The sequence below is a fragment of the Fistularia commersonii genome, chromosome 6 (assembly GCF_037954325.1).
Source record: "Fistularia commersonii isolate RoL2024-O1a breed Wild chromosome 6, RoL_Fcom_v1.0, whole genome shotgun sequence".
NCBI classification, from domain to species: domain Eukaryota; kingdom Metazoa; phylum Chordata; class Actinopteri; order Syngnathiformes; family Fistulariidae; genus Fistularia; species Fistularia commersonii.
The window spans coordinates 6,573,781-6,595,606 of NC_141289.1; the positions used below are offsets into that span (position 1 = coordinate 6,573,781).

General features: G+C 45.3%; 1 protein-coding gene across 3 annotated transcripts in view; it reads left to right on the forward strand.

Annotated features, from left to right (window-relative positions):
* The window catches only part of LOC147233242 (sodium-driven chloride bicarbonate exchanger-like), a 48,126-nt gene that overhangs the window by 9,409 nt on the left and 16,891 nt on the right, over positions 1-21,826 (forward strand). For 2 of the 3 annotated variants that reach the window (XM_086147852.1, XM_086147850.1), the window contains exons 3-12: positions 5,640-5,721; positions 9,774-9,917; positions 12,289-12,430; positions 13,875-14,035; positions 14,493-14,681; positions 17,519-17,607; positions 17,853-18,010; positions 18,126-18,213; positions 19,050-19,196; positions 20,437-20,537. In XM_086147852.1, the coding sequence (XP_086003978.1) occupies positions 5,640-5,721; positions 9,774-9,917; positions 12,289-12,430; positions 13,875-14,035; positions 14,493-14,681; positions 17,519-17,607; positions 17,853-18,010; positions 18,126-18,213; positions 19,050-19,196; positions 20,437-20,537 (1,301 nt within the window). The remainder of the gene's footprint in view (positions 1-5,639; positions 5,722-9,773; positions 9,918-12,288; positions 12,431-13,874; positions 14,036-14,492; positions 14,682-17,518; positions 17,608-17,852; positions 18,011-18,125; positions 18,214-19,049; positions 19,197-20,436; positions 20,538-21,826) is intronic. The other variant, XM_086147851.1, reaches the window with a different exon arrangement.

The following is a 21,826-nucleotide window of genomic DNA, read 5'->3' on the forward strand; positions in this document are numbered from 1 at the left end:
CACATGTCCACCCCTCCTCCACCTCCTATCCTGGAGTCTTGGTCACGTGCTCCCTGCTCCCCCCCACATCACAGCACAGGCGACACGACTGAACAGCTGATTTAATTCCCTCCGCCTCACAGAGCGCTCCCGTACTGATCCTATAGTCGCAGACAAAGTTTTATCCTGCCTTAGAGGCCTGGCAGATTAATCTCGGCCTGGATTGGGTGGCTGGGGGACGCTGGTCTCAGGTCAGTCATATCAGGTAGAGAGACCCGAGTCTAAAAATAGAGGCTGAGACCTGCATGCTGGAGATCCTCGCCCATCGGTCACACTGTTTTGGCAGAGCAGCATCTGCTTTAGATGTATCATCACTAAGAACATTTGATTCTTTGCCAAAATTTAACCTCCAGACTGTGATACTTATACAATATTTTTCAGGTGAGCCGGCCAAGGGAAGTAGAATATATACACAATATACGCCAGTCACACAAATTAAAGGTACCATTTGAAAAGAATACAATCTTAATTGTGAAAAAATAATCCTGCTGGCTAGCAATGCTTACTTGGTAACATGTCAGGAATGAAAGGAGGCCACGCTGTTTAATGAAAAGGAAAACCATGAACCCATGGAAGTCTGAATGCAAAGACACCCTGAAGCACCAGGAGAGTTCATCTCATGAAATGCAGTAGCATTTGCAGCGTGCTAAAGATGGTAATAGGTACATGGTACGCCTATGTGCTTGTAAGTATGCCTGACAACATGGGGGTGTGTTCCTAATGAGGTGACAGATGATGTCCCGGGGTATCACCTCCCTGAGGCACCAGGGCGTCAGGGCTACTGTGCAGTCTGAAGTGCAGCCGTGCAGGGCTGGGTAAACCTGTCACAATATGCAGATTCCCCAACCTTGCCTTTTTTGCCGCTCGGTGTCCCAAACCTACTCTCACTTAGCTATACCTGATCACCAGCAATCAAGATGCCAGCCTCAGACTGTCCTAATTGTTAGATTTTCATCATCATTGGTATCTTTGTGTTGCAAGATGTTCCAGTCAGTCTCCTTCTTGATCTCCTGGTATTGACCCATACTCACTTGTTTCCTCTGCTTTTCAGTTTGATTACTTGGACTGCCTGCTCACTTAGTAACTAACTCCTCACCTGTTTAGACTATGCTTGTTTACTCCTGTCTGCTTATGCTGTCAGCCAGTGAAAGATGCCACAGAAATGTTCTTTGGCTTGTTGTGCAGCAACTGGGTCCGTAAAAGCATACCTGTCACAGGACCAAAGCGTAATGCCCCTGAGGTGTTCTACTGGCTTGAGGTCAGAGGAGCAAGTGGCCCGTCAGTGATAGGGATACCTTCTCTCTCCAGAGACTATCTGAATATGCTCACCACAGGAATAGCAAGCCACTGGTGTGAATGTCTGATCAAACAGACCTCATGAGGGTGGTTTGTAGGCCAGATCTTTCTAGTGGGTCCTGTGCTCGGTGCCTGGCACCGCCGACCTCGATTAGCATTTGCCATAGACACCCGAAACAGCAGGTCTGTAACTGGTGACGCACAGACCTCCTATAGACTAGTCAATGGCACATGACTTCCCATAGGTCCAAGTCCTTGGACCCATTGTGAGACCCCACACGAGTGCAGTGGGGTCTGGATTCCTCCTGGTGCAAGACAATACCCGGCCTGTTGTTGAGAGTATGCAGGCGGTTCCTGGATGAGGAAGAAATTGATACTATCGATTTGCCCCATGCTCGCCTGACATAAATCCAATAGAACACTTCGGGGACATTATGTTTCAGCCCATCGAACGCCGCCAGGTCGCACCTCAGACTGTACAAAGCCTCAGTGATGAGTGGGGGGAAATACCCCATCCGCCATCTCATTAGGAGCATACCCTGATGTTGTCAGGGTCCAGCATACATATGAGCACATAGAACAAGAAAATGTATCCTGTATTGCTTGGCTTAAAAACATCACAAAGATGACTCCACTGAATCAATAGGTAGATAAAGTATTCAGCAAATGGCAAAGGGAAATTGTGCAATCAGCATAACTATCTATCAGTGGATTGAGGACTACACGATCCAATCACTGCATTAACCGGTGGCGGAATTGGATTTGTGAGAGACTGCATGTTGTGCTACAGTGGCCCTCTGCACTACTGATGCAGGAATGGAACACGGATCCAGTGTGAAGCAGGGGTGCTTGCTGAAATGAGACATATACAACAGATTTGTGACGTTGTTCTCACGTTGTTGGGGGGGGGGGCAGGAAGGGGGGCATAGTGTGTTGTTGACACTGAGGGATCATCCCTGGGAACACGGAGGCTGACTCGCAGTGCCACCCCTTAGTCAACCCCTGCTCTTCTCCCAGGGTTGTCTCCAACGCTCATGTCTCCACTGCAGCAGTGAGAGCTAAAAAAAGACAATTCATGTATCACTCCATTGGCCATGTTTGCTAGTTTTACAGTTTATTTGCCCCCATTCCCCTGGGAGGAGGGTTTGTTATCGGTCTTCAGTGCTGGGAATAAGTGGTGAGATCTATCTGAATTTGTTGACAGTGAATTGGGATGCAGCAGCATGACAATGACTGAATTAACGCAATGATAGAGTGTCAAACTCTCTCAGATTACCATCTGGCAGGGGAGATCGAGGGAAGTCAGGCGCCTGTCTGCAGAGGATTGATAATGAATCTCGGGTGGGTGCTCGCAGTTGCACGTCTATGCTTGCGCGATTATTTTTGTGATTGTATCTCCATACACTGAACCACACACACCAGTCCATAGCATCTGTCTACCAAATACTAGTGGCGCTTTGGCTTTAACCTGTAGTTTCTACCACATAAATAAATAATTGAAGTAAAGTAAGGTGCAGCGGTTAGCGCTACAGACCCCGGTCCCATTCCAACAAGGGGACCTTTCTGTATGAAGTTTGCATGTTCTCCCCATGTCTGTGTGGGTTTCTTCCAGGTTCTCATGCACCAGGTTCATTGGGAAAAAAAAGGGAAAATTGCCCTGAATGAGTGAGTGAGTGTGTAAATGGTTGGCTGTCAGTATATGTGGCCCTGCAATTGACTGGCAACCAGTCCAGGGTGTTCCCCAACTCTTGCCCAATGACAGCTGGATGCCAGCATCCCCCTCGCGACCCTGAGCACATGCTAAGTGGCAGTCGATGGATGGAAGTAATGTATGTCTTTTTCAAGATGACATGAACATACTTGTTCACATTATCTTTTGGGAACATGAGACACACCGTTCTTCTTCTACAGCCACAATGCTGTTATTCTACATTTGCTCTGATCAGTCTATTTCAGCTCAAATGGAACAAAACCTCATTTGCAGGCAGCAGTGTTTGGAGACAGCAGTGGAGGTGGAGGTCACTCTGCTCTTTTGTGAGAGCCATAACTTTCACTGACTCCAGATTATATCACAGATAGGATATTCTTGGATGGGATGGCAACTCCCACAAGGATATGTGTTTCACTTTTGATAAAAACAAAAATGGACAGACGCATGGAACGTAAAGTACGGGAATCTGCTCAAGGTTGATGGAAGCCTTCATTGGTCCTATTTTTGCATTTTTGGAATCAAACATGCTTTTCCATAATATTATGGTGACAACTGCAAACTGAGCCCAAGTATGAGAGCATTACATCTTAAGTTCTCCAGGCCTTCTACTTGGCTGAGCTTTGCTTTGACTGCTCGTTCGTTAGCTATAGCAAATGCTAGTCAGAAATATCAACCAAAATTCCAAAACAGGGGGAGTCACAGGATCAGGTTGGGGGGTTGAGGGTGGATTGGGGGGGGCATGAATACCTGAATTCCACTGTTAATCTGCCCTCGTCATTGTGATGTCAGAGTCATCGCCCAAAAGACCAAAACAGAAGATTACTTGGGACAGATGCGGCTGCCGATTGGTCCGGCACCAGAACCCCCTGGTCAGGTTCTGTGCCGCTTATCCTGTGTGATATTTCCGAACACCCGTGCTTGTGTAACGCAGGAGATAACAAGCCTGGGTTTCCATCAAATATTCAAAGGCAGGGGAAGCAATGAGACCCCCCCACCCCCCCTTTTTCAAGGTCAGAGCTATTTATAGCAGGGAGTGACCAGAAATACTACAAAGAGCAGGGAGCAGGGTTGCATCCACCAGCGCCGGTCCCTAAGAACCCTCTCCCCGCCCCCCCCGCATCTGCAGCCAACAGATGCATAGGTGATGGAGCGGTGATTTGAAGCGTTATTGCTCATGATTCAAAAACAATGTAATCTCAGCAGGTCTTTGTGTGGCCTCTTTTTTCTAATTTCTGATTGGTTGCCTATTGTTGCTATGGTGACAGTTGCTGGAAGTTAGACCTACTAAGCAGAGTTTCACTCTCTGTGCGCTTTATTTCGGGACACGTCCTCCCACCAGGCCAGGGAAGGGGGGGTGCGTGCTCTTACGTAACATATGTGTATCGTGTATCTTGGACAGATGTGTAGTTGTGTGTCCAAAGCTAACACAGTAACATTAATCAGTCTGTTGATTGATTTTTTTTTTTATTTATGTATTTGTCCTCAGATGATCAGGTTATGAGTGGTGTGTATGCAGAATATTATTACGTGCCATATTATATTTTTGACTTCAGCCGATGCTTCCGGAGTGGAGTGGATTTTTACAGGTTGTCTCACACCTTCTACGGGCTGGTCGTTTGTGGTTGATCTGTGAGAAAAACATAATCAGGCGAAGGATCAGTCTCCTTTTTGGACGTGTAGATGATTCCATCTAGTAACTTGATGAATTATATCACAAGCCAATGTTTCTCGCGGTGTAATGATGAACACAAATATCAACACATTCATCCTTCTGTAAAGGGTTAATGACCATATAACAGCATAACTTTAATGCATCTCTGACAGCAGCCTGTTATTCATGCCTTTGGGTTTTCTACTTCGCTATCACTCCTGTTTTATTTATGAATGAATGAAGTAGTAGTACTACTACTTCAGTGCTACCACTGCTCCTTTCATCTGGCTGTGAATGGGTCACAATGTTGTAGTACCATTAAGTAGTCTTGTAATACTCTATAATAAATATAAATGTATATAAATGTTCCCATATACTATGCATCTGTGAAGAGTTTACTTACAACAGCATTCCCAGATTAATATCTAATGATCTATCTCTATGACGTGTGAATGAGAGGGTGAATAGTTGCATGTTTCTATATGACTTGTGAATGAGAGAATGAATAGTTGCATGTCTCTATATGTGGCCCTTGACTGGTCCAAGGTGGACAAGTGGAATAGGCTCTAGCCCCCCCTTCGATCCTGACTGCAGGATAAGAGGAATGGCTAATGAATGACTGATTTTGATGGCGCAGTATGCAGTACTCTACAATAAATTTAACGTGCCTCCCTTCCACATGTACTATATCAGATAAGCTCCGTCTGTCACCCTACTCTGTTTGCACATGAATTCATCTTGAATGCCTCAGTTGACCTGGTTGCAAAGGTGGAGATAAGATGACCACACCCTGCATTGGGCCCCATTCTGTCCAACGACTGAAATTACGGAAACACATTGCATTATTATTTTCATTCCATAAATGTAATTGCCATTCATGATTTATATTTGATATTTTTGATTCCTGAGTAACAAATCTGTGTATGTGTGTGTGTCTTCCAGAGGACAGATGAGGAAGCTGTGGTGGACCGTGGGGGCACTCGCTCCATGCTCAACACCAACTTCGAGAAGGAGGAGTTAGAAGGTAAATACCTTAAATTGATGCCAGCCATGTTTGCCTGCGGGGGGCGAGAAGGAAGAGCTAATGATCATAGACAGGAATATTAAAGAACCTTTTCAGAAGTCCAGTAATTGTTGTTACCATTTCCGTTTTGCAGCCTTTGATGAGATGTCAGCCTGTATCTGACGGGGGGCAGATATGGATGTAACAATACCGGACGGGCAGAGGACACTGAACACCTCTGTGTCCACCTGATGAAATCAGTAAAAATGCACATTAGCTTTTGATGTGTGCAACAAAAATCCAGGGCTTTATTTTCCTCCTCCTCCTCATCGTCATCATCAGTGTTTTACCTGCCACATCCTGGTCAGGTGAAACATTGGTTCAGCTCAAAGGTCGTAGCCTGATGTCTTTGCTGATCAAGTCAGCTTTTATTAAGGGAGCTGGATTTAAACATGGATATGAGGAGGTCTGGATCGGCAGAGAAGTATGTTACAGTGGTGAAAGACATGTATGCAAGCTGTTAGACAGCGGTGAGGTGTTACGGTGGGGTTCAGGGTGGAGGTGGGAGCTTATCGGGGATCACCTCTGAGCCCCTTCTTGTTTGCTTTGGTGATGGACAGGCTGACAGATGAGGTTAGACAAAAAATTGCCAGGGACCATGATATTTGCAGATGACATTGTGATCTGTAGTGAGAGTAGAGATCAGGTGGAAGTATGATTGAGAAAGGAGAGGGATGCTAGTTGCAGCAAGACTGAATACATGTGTGTGAATGAGAGGAACCCAAGAGGAACTGTTAGGCTACAGGGAGTGGCGATGAAAAAGGTGGAAGTGTTTATGTACCGAGTCAACAGTGCAGAAGAACGGCAATGGTGGAGAAGAGGTAGAGGAACACGTGCATGCAGGCTGCAACTCGTAGAGAAAGGAAGTATCTCCATTCGTCTGCAAATGTTATCTCTGACACTGTAGTCAGGCTGCATTGGAAACATGCAGGAGGAAGAAACACGTACACACAAACATACACACACACACGGCTAACAGGCTGGAGTTCTTCTTGATTTTCCAGTTGCAATTAATACCACGAAAATTGACAAAACAACAAGGAGCTGATCCCACAGACATCCATTGTTTGAGTGTCGAAGCCCGTTGGATTATATTCCGCACTGCCCCGGAGCCTCTATTGTCCAAAAGCCATTAAATGCATCACTGCTCCTCTGCTTCATTCCCAAGAACACACTCTTTAGTTTATTAGGACTCAATAACACACACACACACACACACACACACACACACACACACACACACACACACACACACATCAGGCTGAGGAAATGTGTATCCTGGTTGGGGATAATAGAAATCATGGAAAACACATACAGTCCTTTTGTTCGAGGGGCTACTAATGGGTTTCTCATGTAACCTGTCACACCTTCACGTTTGTGTTCACTTATTCATGTCTCAGATGCCACACCACACAGTCTGCTGCAGGTGGGGGGATGGGGGATTGAAGAGATGGAGTTGTTAATATAAATTTGTAACAGAGACACCAAGATCACGCTGTAATAGTCAGGTTGGTGAGAGCATCCAGCCAATCACATGGGACTTATCTCAACTCCACTGTAGGACTTGCAACTGCAACTAAGATGGAAAAGGAGAGCTAGAGTGAGGTGTTCAGTGAAATCAGTAGCAGCTCAGGCCTGGAGGAGGCAAGCTATTTTCGTGAAGGTCTTGCGCCTTGATTGGTGAACCTTAAAGCTACGCTTTTTGCTGTTTCCTCGTCTACTCCTCTGTCTTTTCATTTCCCTGCTGCGATGAAGCTTATGATTTTTTCTGAATTCTTCTGCTGTTTACGTCCCCCTCCTTCTTGTTCCGTGATACATAATTCATCTCCCGTGGGTGAATGCACTGGTAGCAGGCAGCGCAGACAAATGTGGTCATGTGTAGCTTTCTGGTTTAACCTCTCCATGGGCTTCCTATAAATGGGGCTGTGATACGACAAAATCTTTTCAACTGCTCCTAGTTGTATGCTCCTATAGTCAACTCGTATTCCTTGGCTGCACTGCAGAATCTCATCAGTGTGCTGCGATGCATTGAGTCATGTCTCCAAGTGAAAAGAAGCAGTCAGGTGAAACCAAGCCGACGCTTACTGAATCTCTTAGAGTCTCGCAGAAACACTCGTTTCGCTTCTGGGGTGGAAACCGGCATCAGATGTGAGTTGAAAAAAAAACATCCAATGAAAACTTCATAAGATACTGGTGGATCCAAAGGTGATCTGCAGGCAAGCATGGACCTAAATACCTGCAGCAAGATGTAATATGGTCAATGATCCAGAGCAATAGAGAGGGTGGAGAAGAGGTGGAGGAACAAGTGCAAGCAGATTGGAACGGGTGGAGAAAAGCAATTACTAAGATGATCAGAGAGTGTGAAGTGAAAAGGTGTAGAAGACAGGTGGGAGCAGCTGTGGTGGAGGATGGAGATGATGAGGAATGAGTCCATCAGAGGGCCAACACATATTAGATCTTCTCAAGTCTAACTGAGATGGTTTGGGAATGGACAAAGGAGGGATGATGAAGGATGTTGTGGTTGGAGATGCCAGACGGGAGGTCTGGAGGAAGACCAGAGAGGTAGGGTATGGATGGAGGGAAAGAGGACAGGAAGTTAATTGGTGCGAGAGGAGAGGATAAAGAGGAGAGGGTTAGATAGAGTTAGATGATTGGCTGTGGCCCCTGAGGGGAGCAGCCCAAAGGAGAAGAGGGCTCTTTAATTTAAATAGGTTCAACTTCTCAGTCCAAACAGGCAATCAGATCTTATTTCCTCTGATAGATTCTTTTGACTGCCTGATTGAACCCGGTAGGGAGAGAGGAAGCTATTCTTGACATTAAATGAAGATCTAACATCAGAACAACTCTGGGGTAAGGGGGTTTGGTTTCGGGTAATGCTGCACATGGTGGCCTTTCTAACGGTGCAGAGAAGGAGGACGTGGCGTCCAGTGCTTTGGTCTCCACCAAAGGGGTGGCAGGGAAAGGAGGTAAAGGGCCAAATATCAGCTTGGATTATTTTCACACTGACACTGCTCGTGCATGCAGGCTCTTCTGGTCCAAGGGCCTAATCCCATCCCTAGATACTATTACTGGTGTATTGTTTTGAAATAAAACAGAGTTCAAATGTAAAAACCGGCATAATATCTGTACCCTCAAAGATCTGTGTTGGCTGTGTTTAGACTACCTTCTGTTTTTTCAAAGACGCGGGAGTCGTGTCCGTTGATCATCAGGGCAGGCTGCGGAGTAGAACACATAAAGTTCTGTGTCCTAGACCCGCTTCAGGATTTTCTTTTGGGCTGTGGCTCAGTTGGTAGATCTTAGTCCCTTCAATCAGAAGGTTAGTGGTTCAATCCCTCATTCCTCCTGTCTACCTGCTGATATGCCTCTGGGTCTGACACTGAAACCCTGGTTGCTCCCAATGATATCGTGTGCCCAATGCAGTCGATGCAAAGCGCATCAGAACCCCAAGGTGACAAAAGTGCTTTATAAATGGAGACCATTTACCATTTAAAATATTGACCTTTTCAGTGTTGAATTTGGAATCGCCATTACTGCCGTCTCTACATTGGCAGATGCACTTCCTGTTACAATAACTTTAGCTCTCATTAGATTTATTGGACTCTGACTAAATTTGGGACAGCAATACCTCAGCCTGTATTTTAAGGTCAATGCATGCATGGGTGCACATTTAGTTCATGAGCAAGCCGCAAACTCGGTGGTAGAATTACACCCTCTACGCTTTGGGATCTAGTTAAACAAGAGCGGCACTATACCTTGATGCCACTTTGTACCAGGTGTAAGACAGGACCATCTTCAATTCAGTGGAGGGACAGAACAGAGCTGAAGCAGCAGCTTGTTCCACTGAGGGGTTTGATATTTGGCTGTCCATCAGCCAGGAGATTTAAGTGAATGTCCTTTTTAAAGTGAGTTTTCCTCCAGTGATCAGTCATAAAGTTCGAAGAAGTCATTGGAAGAGGGCATATCATGAAAGGGAAGTGGAAGACACAATCTCATTTCCCTCTCTGTGGCTACAGGTCACCGAACTCTCTACATCGGGGTTCACGTGCCCCTGGGCAGGAGGTCGCATCGGCGCCACCGCCACCACGGACACAGACACAGGAAGAGATCCAAGGAGAGGGACTCCACGACTGAAGATGGAAGAGAATCCCCCTCACATAGTAAGTGCCGTGGGACAGACTTTTCGCCACCGTCCTTCTCATTGCCTCTTTGGGTGTTCGAGCTTCGCCATGTCAGATGGTTGACGCGCAACACCTGACACTCAAAAACTGCTCCACTCATCCGTCCACCAAGGGAACAAAAATTGCCATCAAATATTTAAGAGTAAGGGATCCATCTCTGGTAGAAGTGAGGAGCTTGCATTCTCCAGAACGCTGCCCTTAAATTTACGGTTGTCTGGTCTTTGGTTGCCTTGGCAACATGTGTACTTACAGGGGCTGTTTTGAAAAATGTCTTTTAGACTTCTTTGGCACAAGGTAGCATCTTTGTGGGTTTCTTTCACGGAAATATGACTTTCAGTTTGTAACATTTGTACGGATAGGGTCACACAAGGCCTTCCAACACAGAGGATGATGTCTGACATCATAACCAGGTATGTTTTGATCCCTTTGTTGCCATGACAAGTAATAATCCCGAGCAAAGGGAACAAAAAAAAATGAAAACAAATAATCTCATATAAGTCAGAAAGGGGAACTACGCTTTATGCAGGAGGAACTGAGCAATGTCCTTCACCTCACTAGATGGTTACAAGAGAAATCAGAGTTTGCAGCAGAACAGATGTTCGTGGGTCAGTCCACCATGTAGCCCGAAGAGCAGCTTTTGTACACTTTGAAATATTGTCCTTCGAAGTAATGGCTGCCTGCCTGTCTAGGTGGGAGCAGACTTTCAGCTGTTGCCCCTCACCTGTAAAGTAGATAAGATGGTGCAGTGCCATCGACTATCTGACATTGAGAAGTGATAAGCGCATGGATGTGCATGGGGCTCCTGTGTCCTCAAGGTTTGGAAAAGTGCTCTATGAACATATTTGTTATGTTTTCATCATTAATTGGACCATAGATGGTTCAAGAAGGGGCCTGTCTGGAAAACCTATGCTTTTTTAACCAACATAATAAATTCATAACTGTTACCTTTGTCCCTTGAACTGGTTCTATTACCCTCTGCCAAGTGCTGCTCTTGCTAGCCTAGCCTAGTTCATTTTAGTCAGTTTATCGTGTATTTTAAAATTTCCACAGCAGACTTAGCAGGTATCAGAGTTGACCGCGTTACCCATGTTACCCTGACAGCGCTGCTCGCATGGTTTGACGTGCCAGGATATTTTGAAAGGAGGAAATTCGGAGGAAATTGATGAAGGGAAGTTCTTCCAGCGAACAGTGAATGTCAATATGCACCACATTCTGTCAGAGGTTCCCCTTAAAATCAATGACAACCTCAAACTGTTGTCATTACGACAGTCTCATAGCCCTATTAAGAAATTGCTGATTATGATGCTAATTTATTTTTTTTATTTGTACTTATGGATACAAGATATCTGCTATTTTACAGCAGCAGTCTGAAGGGCTCTGCATTCTCTGTGAAAAGCAAACTTTTTGCTCCCAAGGATGTGAGAACTAGAACAGGGTTCTCTCTGGCCATGACATTTCATACTTTGAGAAGCTCCGGGAAGTCCTCACAGGCTCCGCCTACATGCCACATGTGTGAAACTCTGTGGGAATCTGACCAATCACACACTATTTTCTGAGAACCTTGCAAAAATTATGCTCTCCACACGACGTGTGGAGAACAAGCTGCAAGAACAGAAGGACTTTCTTCTGTTCCTGCAGGCCTGAAAGCAGGAACAGAGTCCCTCAAACGTCTGTGGGTGAAAGGATTCACCTTTTATAGTCTGCAAGTAGATCATTCCACTCTGAACTTCTCAGCCTGTCATGAGGGAGGACTTTCGACAATAAGCAGTTGATGTTTGTGAAACCTGAGGACTGACACACATGGTATGACTTAACCAAATAAAGGAAGGAGTTTTATTGTAATCTAAAGGGGAAGTTGGGTTCCAACGAGGGGCTTTGCTGCGTGGGGCTCCTCTAGGTGCTCCGGTTTCCTGCTCCTACAGTCCAAAAACATGGAGGAAGTTCAATGAAGACGCTAAATTGCCCTGATATGTGAATGAGAGGGTGAATGGTTGTATGTTTCTGTATGAAGTGTCATTCATTCTTTCATCACTTTATTTGAGATGTGAATGGGAGAATGAATGGTTGTATGTCGCTGTATGTGGTGCAATGATGGATCTTCCTCTTGCCCAATCACAGCTGGGATAAGCTCCAATCCCTGCAACCGTGACTGCAGCACAGATATTATATTTAAAGAATGAAAGAATCAATGAATGAATGAAGAAATTTACAGAGAAACACATTTAAGAATGTGCATAACATCCTTTCTTCTGGAAATTATCTTTAATCTCCTGTAGCATCCGATTACCGCACCTCTCCCCCGTATCTCCAACCAAGTCAGTTTTTTGCTTTCCACTCCCAAACATTGCAGCAGACACACCTGCGCAGAGGGTGCAGTTCCTGTTGGGGACCGAGGACGGCGACGAGGAGCACATCCCCCATGCTCTGTTCACCGAGCTGGATGAAATCTGCCTCAGGGAGGGCGAGGATGCAGAATGGAAGGAGACAGCCAGGTAGGCGGCCCGGGCTGAGGCAGCCTGCTGCCCGTTGTTAATACGCACCCCACAGGATCCTCGTGCCTCGCTTGAGATTCACTGACCGTATGAGAGAAAATAAACCTTGTGTCCGTGCTGAGATGCGACGGCTAAGCCATGACCCTGTATTTTCCAAGGCCAGCAGGAGGCGCTGTAAGGGGTTGCTTGCAAAGCTTGTATTTGTAGCAGATATACAGTAGGATAGAGGGATTTGTTAATTAAATTTGAATTTGTATGTCATGGATGAATTGATCCACAAATAGGTAGTGAATGAATCAGTATGTTAATTGATAAATAATATAATTTAGAAGTAAACCAGATCATCATCTGCAGTTCAGTTGCTAGAGCAAGCGTCCTTTAAATTGGAAGGTTGGCAGTTCTATTACCGGCTCCTGCTGGCTGCATGTCAAAGTGTCCTTTGGCAAAGACTGAACCGCCAGTTCCTCTCGATGGTCTGGTTAGTGCCTTGCTAACCAGTCTCCTCTGATAATCAGTGTGCTGCCTCAAAACAAAAAACATAAATTCTTCAAGTTGATCCTTAGAAGGACATGTTTGGGTCCACCTGCTTCAACAATCATGACGCCAATGTTTCTTCTGCAAAGATATGATGACCCAAGGAGTGACTGCATCGAAGAGCCTGGACATTTTCGGCTCCACATATAGAGGCAGCAACAGGCTTATTTGTGTTGACTATGAAATCGAGGCGATGTCTGAGCTGGCAGAGAACATGGCGGACATTCCCATTTGGTGCCCTGTGTTCCCCTTGTCTGCGTGCCCGCAGCCAACAGGCCCCTAGCATGCTATCCTTGAGCCTGCTAGCTTCCCGCCAGCTGGCTCCAGATCATTAACCGGCCCCGCTGATGGGAACACAACTGGCCTCCAGTCATTGGCTCCTCCTTTCGCGGCAGTCATCCATGTTGGCAGATTAGCAGCAGACACCTTCAGACGTTCAGATAAGCAACAGTCTCCCTCAGATCAGCAGCCATCAGGCGTACTTCTTAAGCACTGCCAATCCAAATGAAAGCTTATGGATGATACTTCACCCGGGGACGTCTACACACATGTGTCAGAGAGACTCAAGACAAAGCATGGCTGTGGAAGAGGCTGCAGCTTAGCATCCTGCAGTGAGGTGCACCTTTACACAGTGTTTAGATGTTCTCTTGAACTTCTCTTAGATTTTGTTGAAGGTCCAAAAGTTAGAAATACAAAGCATACATACATTTTTTTTCCCAGATCGTGGGCTGTGGAATAAATCTCTGACCGTATCGAGTCAGACTTCTCTACTTCATGATTGTATTTGTCTTTCAGTTAATTTATGTAATTCAGAAAATAGGAATTTCAGGTACGATAAGGTACGTAATAAAATGAGTGAGCCTTTCACAAGCATGTTTGTCTTCCATTTCTGGTATGTGTGTGTGTCTAGGTGGCTTAAATTCGAGGAGGACGTTGAGGATGGCGGTGAGCGGTGGAGCAAGCCCTACGTAGCCACTCTGTCTCTACACAGTCTCTTCGAGCTTCGCAGCTGCATCATGAATGGCACCGTGATGTTGGACATGAGGGCTAGCTCACTGGAGGAGATTGCAGGTAGTTACACTTCTCAAAGGTTTGATTCTGGGACATTTGTTGTTTAACATCTACATGTACCAAAGCTGTGGCAGTGCGGAAAATGACAAAAAGGTTTTATGACAGCTTTGCGAAACACAAACAGAACCTGACAAAAATAGATCATAAAAATGGCTGAAATGATTTTGTATGTATGATATGAACAGGTGGAACATCAAACTGAAGGTTACTTCATTCTTCCTTCAAAACTTCCTTTGTTTTGCTTTCTGCTGAAAAGTCGGGTAAACAGTTGACTGACAATCCGAGATGTATCTTCATGTGAAACCTTCATCTTACTATTCAGGGGAACGGGCTTGTTTTTTATTCCTTTGACAAAAACAACAAAATGGGGTATTTTTGACAGCAGTCAAAACTGTGCCGGAGAATATGATCCAAAAACTAGCATGGGAAACCTTCAGCGCTGTGTTTTGTTTCTTAGATATGGTTCTGGATCAGCATGAAGTCTCTGGCCCGGTGGGTCAGGATGCCAGGAGGAGGATACGCGAGGCGCTGCTTAAGCAGCATCACCACCAGAATCACAAGAAACTGGCCAACCGCATTCCGATTGTACGCTCTTTTGCCGATATTGGAAAGAAGCAGTCGGAACCTCATTCGATGGACAAAAATGGTGAGTGAGAACACTCTGCCTTCTCTACCGGGGTCATGTTTTTCCGTTTTGGCATGGACAGTCTGTTTTCGTGTAAAATTGTACTCCTTTGCGTGTTTGATTCCATCTGTGACTTGCTATGTTTACTGCTGTTTTATATCTCATTCTCTCCTCTCGTTTGTGTTTTCTCTGTGTTTGTCTTTTCCGTTGTGTTTTGCATGTGCGTGCCATTCGAAACCAGTAAATGGACTCCATTATCAAAACATAACGTCCCCCAGGTGTTTTCATGAAAAAACCCTCCCTGAGACCGCTCTGCCCAGAAAGGAGTTACCCTGTGTGGCGTGGCCGCAGTGTGTGTGCTGCTTGTGGTGTCTGTCCGACCCTTCATCACCTTTGAGCTCCCTCAGCAGCTGCGCTAATGCGACCCCAGACATGCCGTTTGATGAAAGCCAGACCAAACGCCTTAGTGTCCTCGAGGCAGTCGCGCAAGGCTACTGTCTCATCTCACAGGAAGACACAGAGCAACAATTCAGCACAGGCAACCAGGGCACCTTAGCTGGTGCTAATGTAGAGAGTTATAGTCAAAGAAGTGATGGGAGAAAAGGGGAGAGTGTCATCATGAGATTTTTTCTCCCCGCAAAGTCCAACATGTATCATGCAGCTGCTGTGTTTATAAAGCAGAGTCACTTAATGTCCCTGGGAATTCTTGGTTGGTAACATCTCACCTTGTTGGAATGACCTACAGGTCGAAGCAAGGACTTTGCGACTCCCCCTTTTGAGTTCGAGTACAACAGATATCTGTCCACATCCATGATGGTTGTGCAAAACAATAAAGTTCAAGCATTCTGAGCAATAAAACTATGTTTTAGCCCCATTTAAGCTAGGAGTTTTTGTGCTTTACAGACAATGGGTGCATGATATTACATGAGCACTAGTTCTGTTCTGCTCGTCAATATTCTCTATGATGATACTCTCCACTTCCCCTCACTGCCAATAATATATTTGATGAGTAGAAATGACAGGAGTTTCGTGACCTCCATTCTAAAACAAATGATTCAGTCACTAATAGTAGTGTTCACTTTTTGCTTTGAATCCATGTTATAACCTCATAACACCAAAATAAACTATAACCTACATTTTGCTGCTTTTGTAATACCTATTTAAAGGAATAGTTTGGGAAAATATGTCATCCTATGTTAGCTGATTGGATTGATGGCGCCCATGGGTCATAACTTGAACATCATATACTGTAGGTAACTAGCAACTAATTAGCTTTAGTAGTGTGTTTGGTTATGATGCTACGTCTTGCCTTTGCACCAAGTGATGAATAGCTTGCAGCGCAGATGGTCCTTGTGTTTGAGAAGCAAATTTACCGACTAGACTTGGATTGAGAGACCCAGAATATGCTTTAGAAATATTTCAAGGCCTTTGTCGTGTCTTCTCGCTGCAGGGTTTTTTGAGTACTTGTTGTGAAACATCAAGCCAAAGAATGTTAGTTCTCTGCTGATTTTGACTGCTGAAGCGTCAGGTTGATGTGTTTGCTTGGGATGGTTTTGATGTTCTTTCTCGGCAGCATTCGTTGTGGCTCGGCGGGGTTTTGTTTTATGCATGTGCAAAGATATTCTGGCTGCAGCTTTGGGGGTGTCTAGAGCGGGTCGAGTGGCAGAAGTCATCCGTGAGGCTCTTACTGTGTTGGCTGGTGGATTGTACAAGCCAGGTATACAGTAGAAAGACCAAACGGTTCCAAACCGGACCCTGGTGATTTTCTGCATGACTCAAAGGAATGGAATGATGATTTTGGCATTATCCCGGGAACTTTAGTTGACTCTTCAATTGAATTGGAAGTACAGAATTGCATCCCATGACCATACATGACACTAAACTATTTTCAGAGAAGCTTTTTCAGTCTTGTCGAAGATTACCGGGGTTATTTTGTTGTTATTGAAATCACATGTCTGTGAATGTCTTCTTCTAGTGTGTGTATTTTTCTTTGTACCATAGGAGCTGAGGAAGTGGTATGGGTAATGTTTCTGGGTGCGGCTTGTTGATCCAGTGCTTTGGTTGATCAGCACTTCCTTGATCCACTGTGTTGCATCTGGCGATGATTGATTCCATTTATTTGAGAGCTTCAAGTTTAGGGGCGGATTACATGAACAGCCACAGTTTTAGAACATCTTCCTAGACCGTGCTCTTGGATGGTACCACATCTGCCCCTTAGTTTAGATTTAAAGGGAGATTAAAGAGACCAGAAGGGATCCACTTTTAAGAAGATGAAATCAAAGAGTACAAATACTTCCCAAAACTATTTCTTTAATAGTTGTAGCATCACATCCTCACTGACAGAGCTGGTATTCTGAGCCTGACACAAGTTCAACAGTCCTCTCGCTCCAGCAGCTGCAACTGGTACATTCACACCACAATTCTCCTGGAATTGAAAATCAGAAGGAGCCATCTTTGACTTCACCACAGCAAAGTTAAAAACACAACAACAAATCTCCTCTCGGCCCAGGTGGATGTTAAAGATCGCTCCTTGTTTCGTCCAAACAACCCCTTTTTGGAATGACCAGGTTTGAAACATAGCCACCACTTTACACTCGATCATTCACTCAATGAACTCAGCAAGTGCATTCACCAAGTAAACTCTGAAAAAAAGGGACAATATTGAACCTTTTTTCCTCAACACTGGTGCAGCACCGACAACAAAAGGGTCCACTGTTGTGTCATATTTTTCAGAGGGTACAACTACACCCTGTAGTCACTCCAAGGATAGCTTTGTTTATGTTTAGGAAAGTAGAATTGTGATACGCCTGAGCCTGCGTGAAAGTGATATAACGCTGGTTCCGTGCTCTGCCTGACAGGTCAAACAGTTTCGCCTCAGTCCCAGCCCACCAACAACGAGGGCAAGCAGGATGTCAGCCGGGAAAACAGTGCTGTTGACTTCAGCAAGGTGAGCAACTGGACCCACCGCTGATCTGGCTGTTTATCCTCTGCTCACATTACTAATATTGTATGTTTGACTTAAGCTCAGGTTACATCTTTTCCTGGGAAAGTGGTGGTAATTTGACTAGAGCCATGCTTGTTTTCTTTCAGGGAGCTCCCGGTCAGCCACTCATTTTTATCGAATCACCTTGTTCTGAGTAAAGAGAATGTTCCACAGCCTCAGCTATCTTTGTGTTTTGTTTCTCTCTATAGATTGACCTCCACTTCATGAAGAAGATCCCGCCTGGTGCTGAGGCTTCCAATGTCCTGGTTGGGGAGTTGGAATTCCTAGAGCGCCCTGTGGTGGCCTTTGTGCGCCTTTCACCTGCGGTGCTGCTCAATGGCCTGGCTGAGGTTCCTATCACCACCAGGTTAGAAGCTAAATCCTGCTCTCTTTCTCTGTATTCCACATCACCTTCAGGCAAGCGAAGGAAACTTAATTGTGGCTGCCTGATTGAAAAAAGGAGTTCATTCTGTGTCCTACAGGTTCCTTTTCATCCTGCTTGGTCCTTTGGGAAAAGGTCCACAGTATCATGAAATCGGCCGGTCCATTGCTACCCTGATGACTGATGAGGTGAGGCTGCCATCCCGCGCTGCTCAGTTGTAATGAAAGATGCCAACATGGCTGGAGGAAATTTTCTTTTGAAAAAAACTGAAGGGAGAAAAGGGGAGTGTAAACAATAATAAGCGCTCCTTTCATTTGGCTGCTCTATAGCCTATCACTATTCTCTTCTCTCACAATCAGCTAACTTTCTGTCCTCTTTCCCTCCATTCATCCATAAACCTCTATTTGTTCTCGAGACATTCTGCTCCAACCTCAGCATCTTCCTACCCAGATATTCACCATCCCTCCTCTCTATCTCCAAAACATCTAAGATGCACTATCCCTCTGATGGACTAATTCCTGATCGTCTCTGTCCTCTTCCCAAAGATGAAGCCCCATATCTTCATCTCTGCTGCGTCCAGCTCTGCCTGCTGTCTCCTCAGTGTCTCTAAACCAAACAACTTGGAAGTTCTAATAAGCTAGGAGACAGACAAGTGCTAACACCATAAACCATAATGGGTCATACCAGTCCTCTGCCCCAGCAAGGCTGAATGACACAAAGGTTATTCATAAATTCATGATGAAAAACTTTTGTTTGTGCCTCACAGTGGGCTTTAATTTTAAAATCCACCTAGAAAAACAAAAACAAACCCAATCATACACCCCTGGGATCAACTGACCCCTTTAACTTTTGTTGAAAAGCAAAGTGAAAGGCCTCTGGGGATGAACAGAGTGCGTATGACACCTATGACAGGATTCCCCACAGTGGAGCTGGAAGCTAACATTGCTAACCACCACAGTAGCCAGACGCTGCCTCTTCCATTCAGGTGCGATGTATGAAGGTACCCCATGTTTGTCCTCTGCAGATTTTCCATGATGTGGCGTACAAAGCCAAAGACAGGAATGACCTGGTGGCAGGAATCGACGAGTTCCTGGACCAAGTAACAGTGTTACCACCTGGGGAGTGGGATCCCTCCATCAGAATAGAACCTCCCAAAAATGTGCCCTCTCAGGTAAAAGTCCTGTCTGTAACTTTTAACCAATCAATGTCAAATGAACCTCCTAAGACCTGCCATCTACGCATGTTGACTTTATCGTGTCCGATAGAAACCGAGACTGAGCATCCCCGCATGTGTATGGCATTTTATACTTGTCAGATCCAGTGAATCCAAAGAGAAATGAAATGTGCCAGAACTAGCAGCTGCGGAGTTGGTAAGGCAAGGGAAACCCTAACCTTAACCCGAAGCCTAAACCTAATCTCTATGATTTATTTGTTTTGTTTAATCTTTCAAAAGTAAATCTGCAAGTGAATGTAGCACAATCATGGGATTGGTCCCAATGGAAAGCTCAAACTCCCCCAAGCCCCAACGCATACCCAAACCCCCATGATTGTTTTCATTCTTTTTTTAATCCTTCAAAACTAGAGTAAAGCTACAAGTGAAAGTAGCACAAACATGAGTCTGGTTAACCCAAACTACCCTAACCCTCAATAACTTTGCCATTCGGACGCAAAGCGATGAGACTTTCATTCCCAATTGAGTGGATTTACAAGATAGTCTTGCCTGTTTGTACAAATATTTATTTTGTATACGCGGGCAAACAAACACCCAAAGTCTAATCCCGGCCCAACCAACCAACCTATGAATCTTTGTTTTTGTTTCAAATGTCAGATTAGGTTTACTTGTTTCATACTGCATCTCCAATAGTCTGAATATATTGCCGTTCCTTGCCGGAGAAAACCTTTGACGATCTACATTCCTCTATAATCTCTACTAATCTCTAATTTGTTGCTCTTGATGCTTTGATGTCCCTCCCCCGGGGTTCTGCTGTCGATCCCCACCCGAGACTTATTTTTCTCCTGATGGTTATTTTTGGCCCTGTGACGACTTCAGAAAAGGAGCCGTCTCGTTCGAGAGCTAAATTCTCTCCTCTTCTGGCACTGTGAAATTCAATGTCATGCCAAAGATTTGGGAATATTCCAAAATTCATATTGCGAGACTCCGTTTGCTCGTTTTGTCCTGGTCGTGTTCGCAGCTCCTCTCACACCTTCAGTGTGTGAAAAGAAATGTCTGCATGAGTTGGTTCATTAAGTGGTATTTAGCTGACCAGCTGTCCGGGACGAAGGCTGGTCATGTTGGAGATAGATCGTCAGTCGGTGTCCATACCTGATTGGACGTTGACCAGAGTTTGAGATTTTGTTCGAATCGTCACGGCTCCGCCAGCGGGTGACTGACAGCTCTATTAACCACACAGGAAAAGCGGAAGATCCCCCCTGTTCCCAATGGCGTGACGGATCTGGGAGAGTCGGAGGAACATGGAGGGCACGGTGGCCCCGAGCTTCAGCGCACTGGGAAGTAGGTGTTAAAGTGATTTGTGAGGAGCTGCCATCAGCCCTCGTTGGGTCCCCATGCTATAAATTTGATCCTCCTGCAGGACCATCACAGGTCCTCTCAAATGATCTCCAAAAAGACCCTTGTTTTCAGCTTGCCCATCGCTAACTTTGTTGAACTTCACTTTAGTGCCTGTCACTTCCTACTTATCTGTGCGGCTGCGGCAGAGAACGAAGACTAGCCTTCACACCCTGCAGAGCATCGGTCTTCTTTCCCTGCAAGGATTTTCCCTCCTGCAGATATTCTGTTTCATAGCAACCAAAGGGTCCTTAACGAAGAAAAAATAAAAAAAACAACACTGTGCCTCCACAGCATTGGAAGCATGGCATTTTCAGACGAGTTTGCATGGAAGTAGCTTCACCCTGGAATTGATTTGTCCGACAGCAGAGGAAGTGCTTTATTAGTGATGTAGCAGGAAACCAGGTGCATTTGTTTGCGGAGTCACCTTTAAAACAGGGTTATAATATCCTGCATGAGTGGCGGCAATATGTTCTTTGATCATATTCTGTATTTACAGGAATATGACGGGAAATCAGGGCTGTCACACAAATACAAATGATTAATCAAGTTTAAGCAACTCGGACAATCATTTTAGATTATCAAGATAAATACCCATTCATTATTGATTGTGTTTTCTTTTGTCTTTTGTACTTGTGTGTGTGCTTGTGTGTGTACACACACACACACACACACACACACACACACACACACACACTCTGGGCCACAGGGAAGGGCCATAAGTTATGGCTCCTGTCGCCATTAGCTGCAGGAAATCAGCCATTTGAAACATCTCGCATTGGTGTTTCAGTGCTCAATCAGCTCTAATTCACATCGCCCAGATAACATGCACACATGACGACCGTCTAAGAGGTTTATAACCGAACACGACTCAAAGTGGAGGTTTGGCTGCTTCGACCGTGTTCGCCTCTGTAATCCTTCCCCCAAGTCCCAGATGAAAGTTTGGAGATCAGCAGCTGTATTCTTTCTGGTTCCCGCCTCATGGTGTGACGTTAGCATCAGGGCTACTAGACGGTTCTGGATCGCAATACGCTGGAGCGCTTAGCGATATCTTGGTAGTTTAATGGTGGGGGAATGAATGATAAGCCGCACTGAGCCCCCAAAGCTCTCATCCCAGCAAGGATTGGCCAGGAGCCCACTCTCGGTTACCAAACCCAACTGTCCTCCCTCCCCGCTGCTACCCAGGACGCCCATGCAACAACTGAAATAAGCAAGTCCTGCACATTGTTGCTATA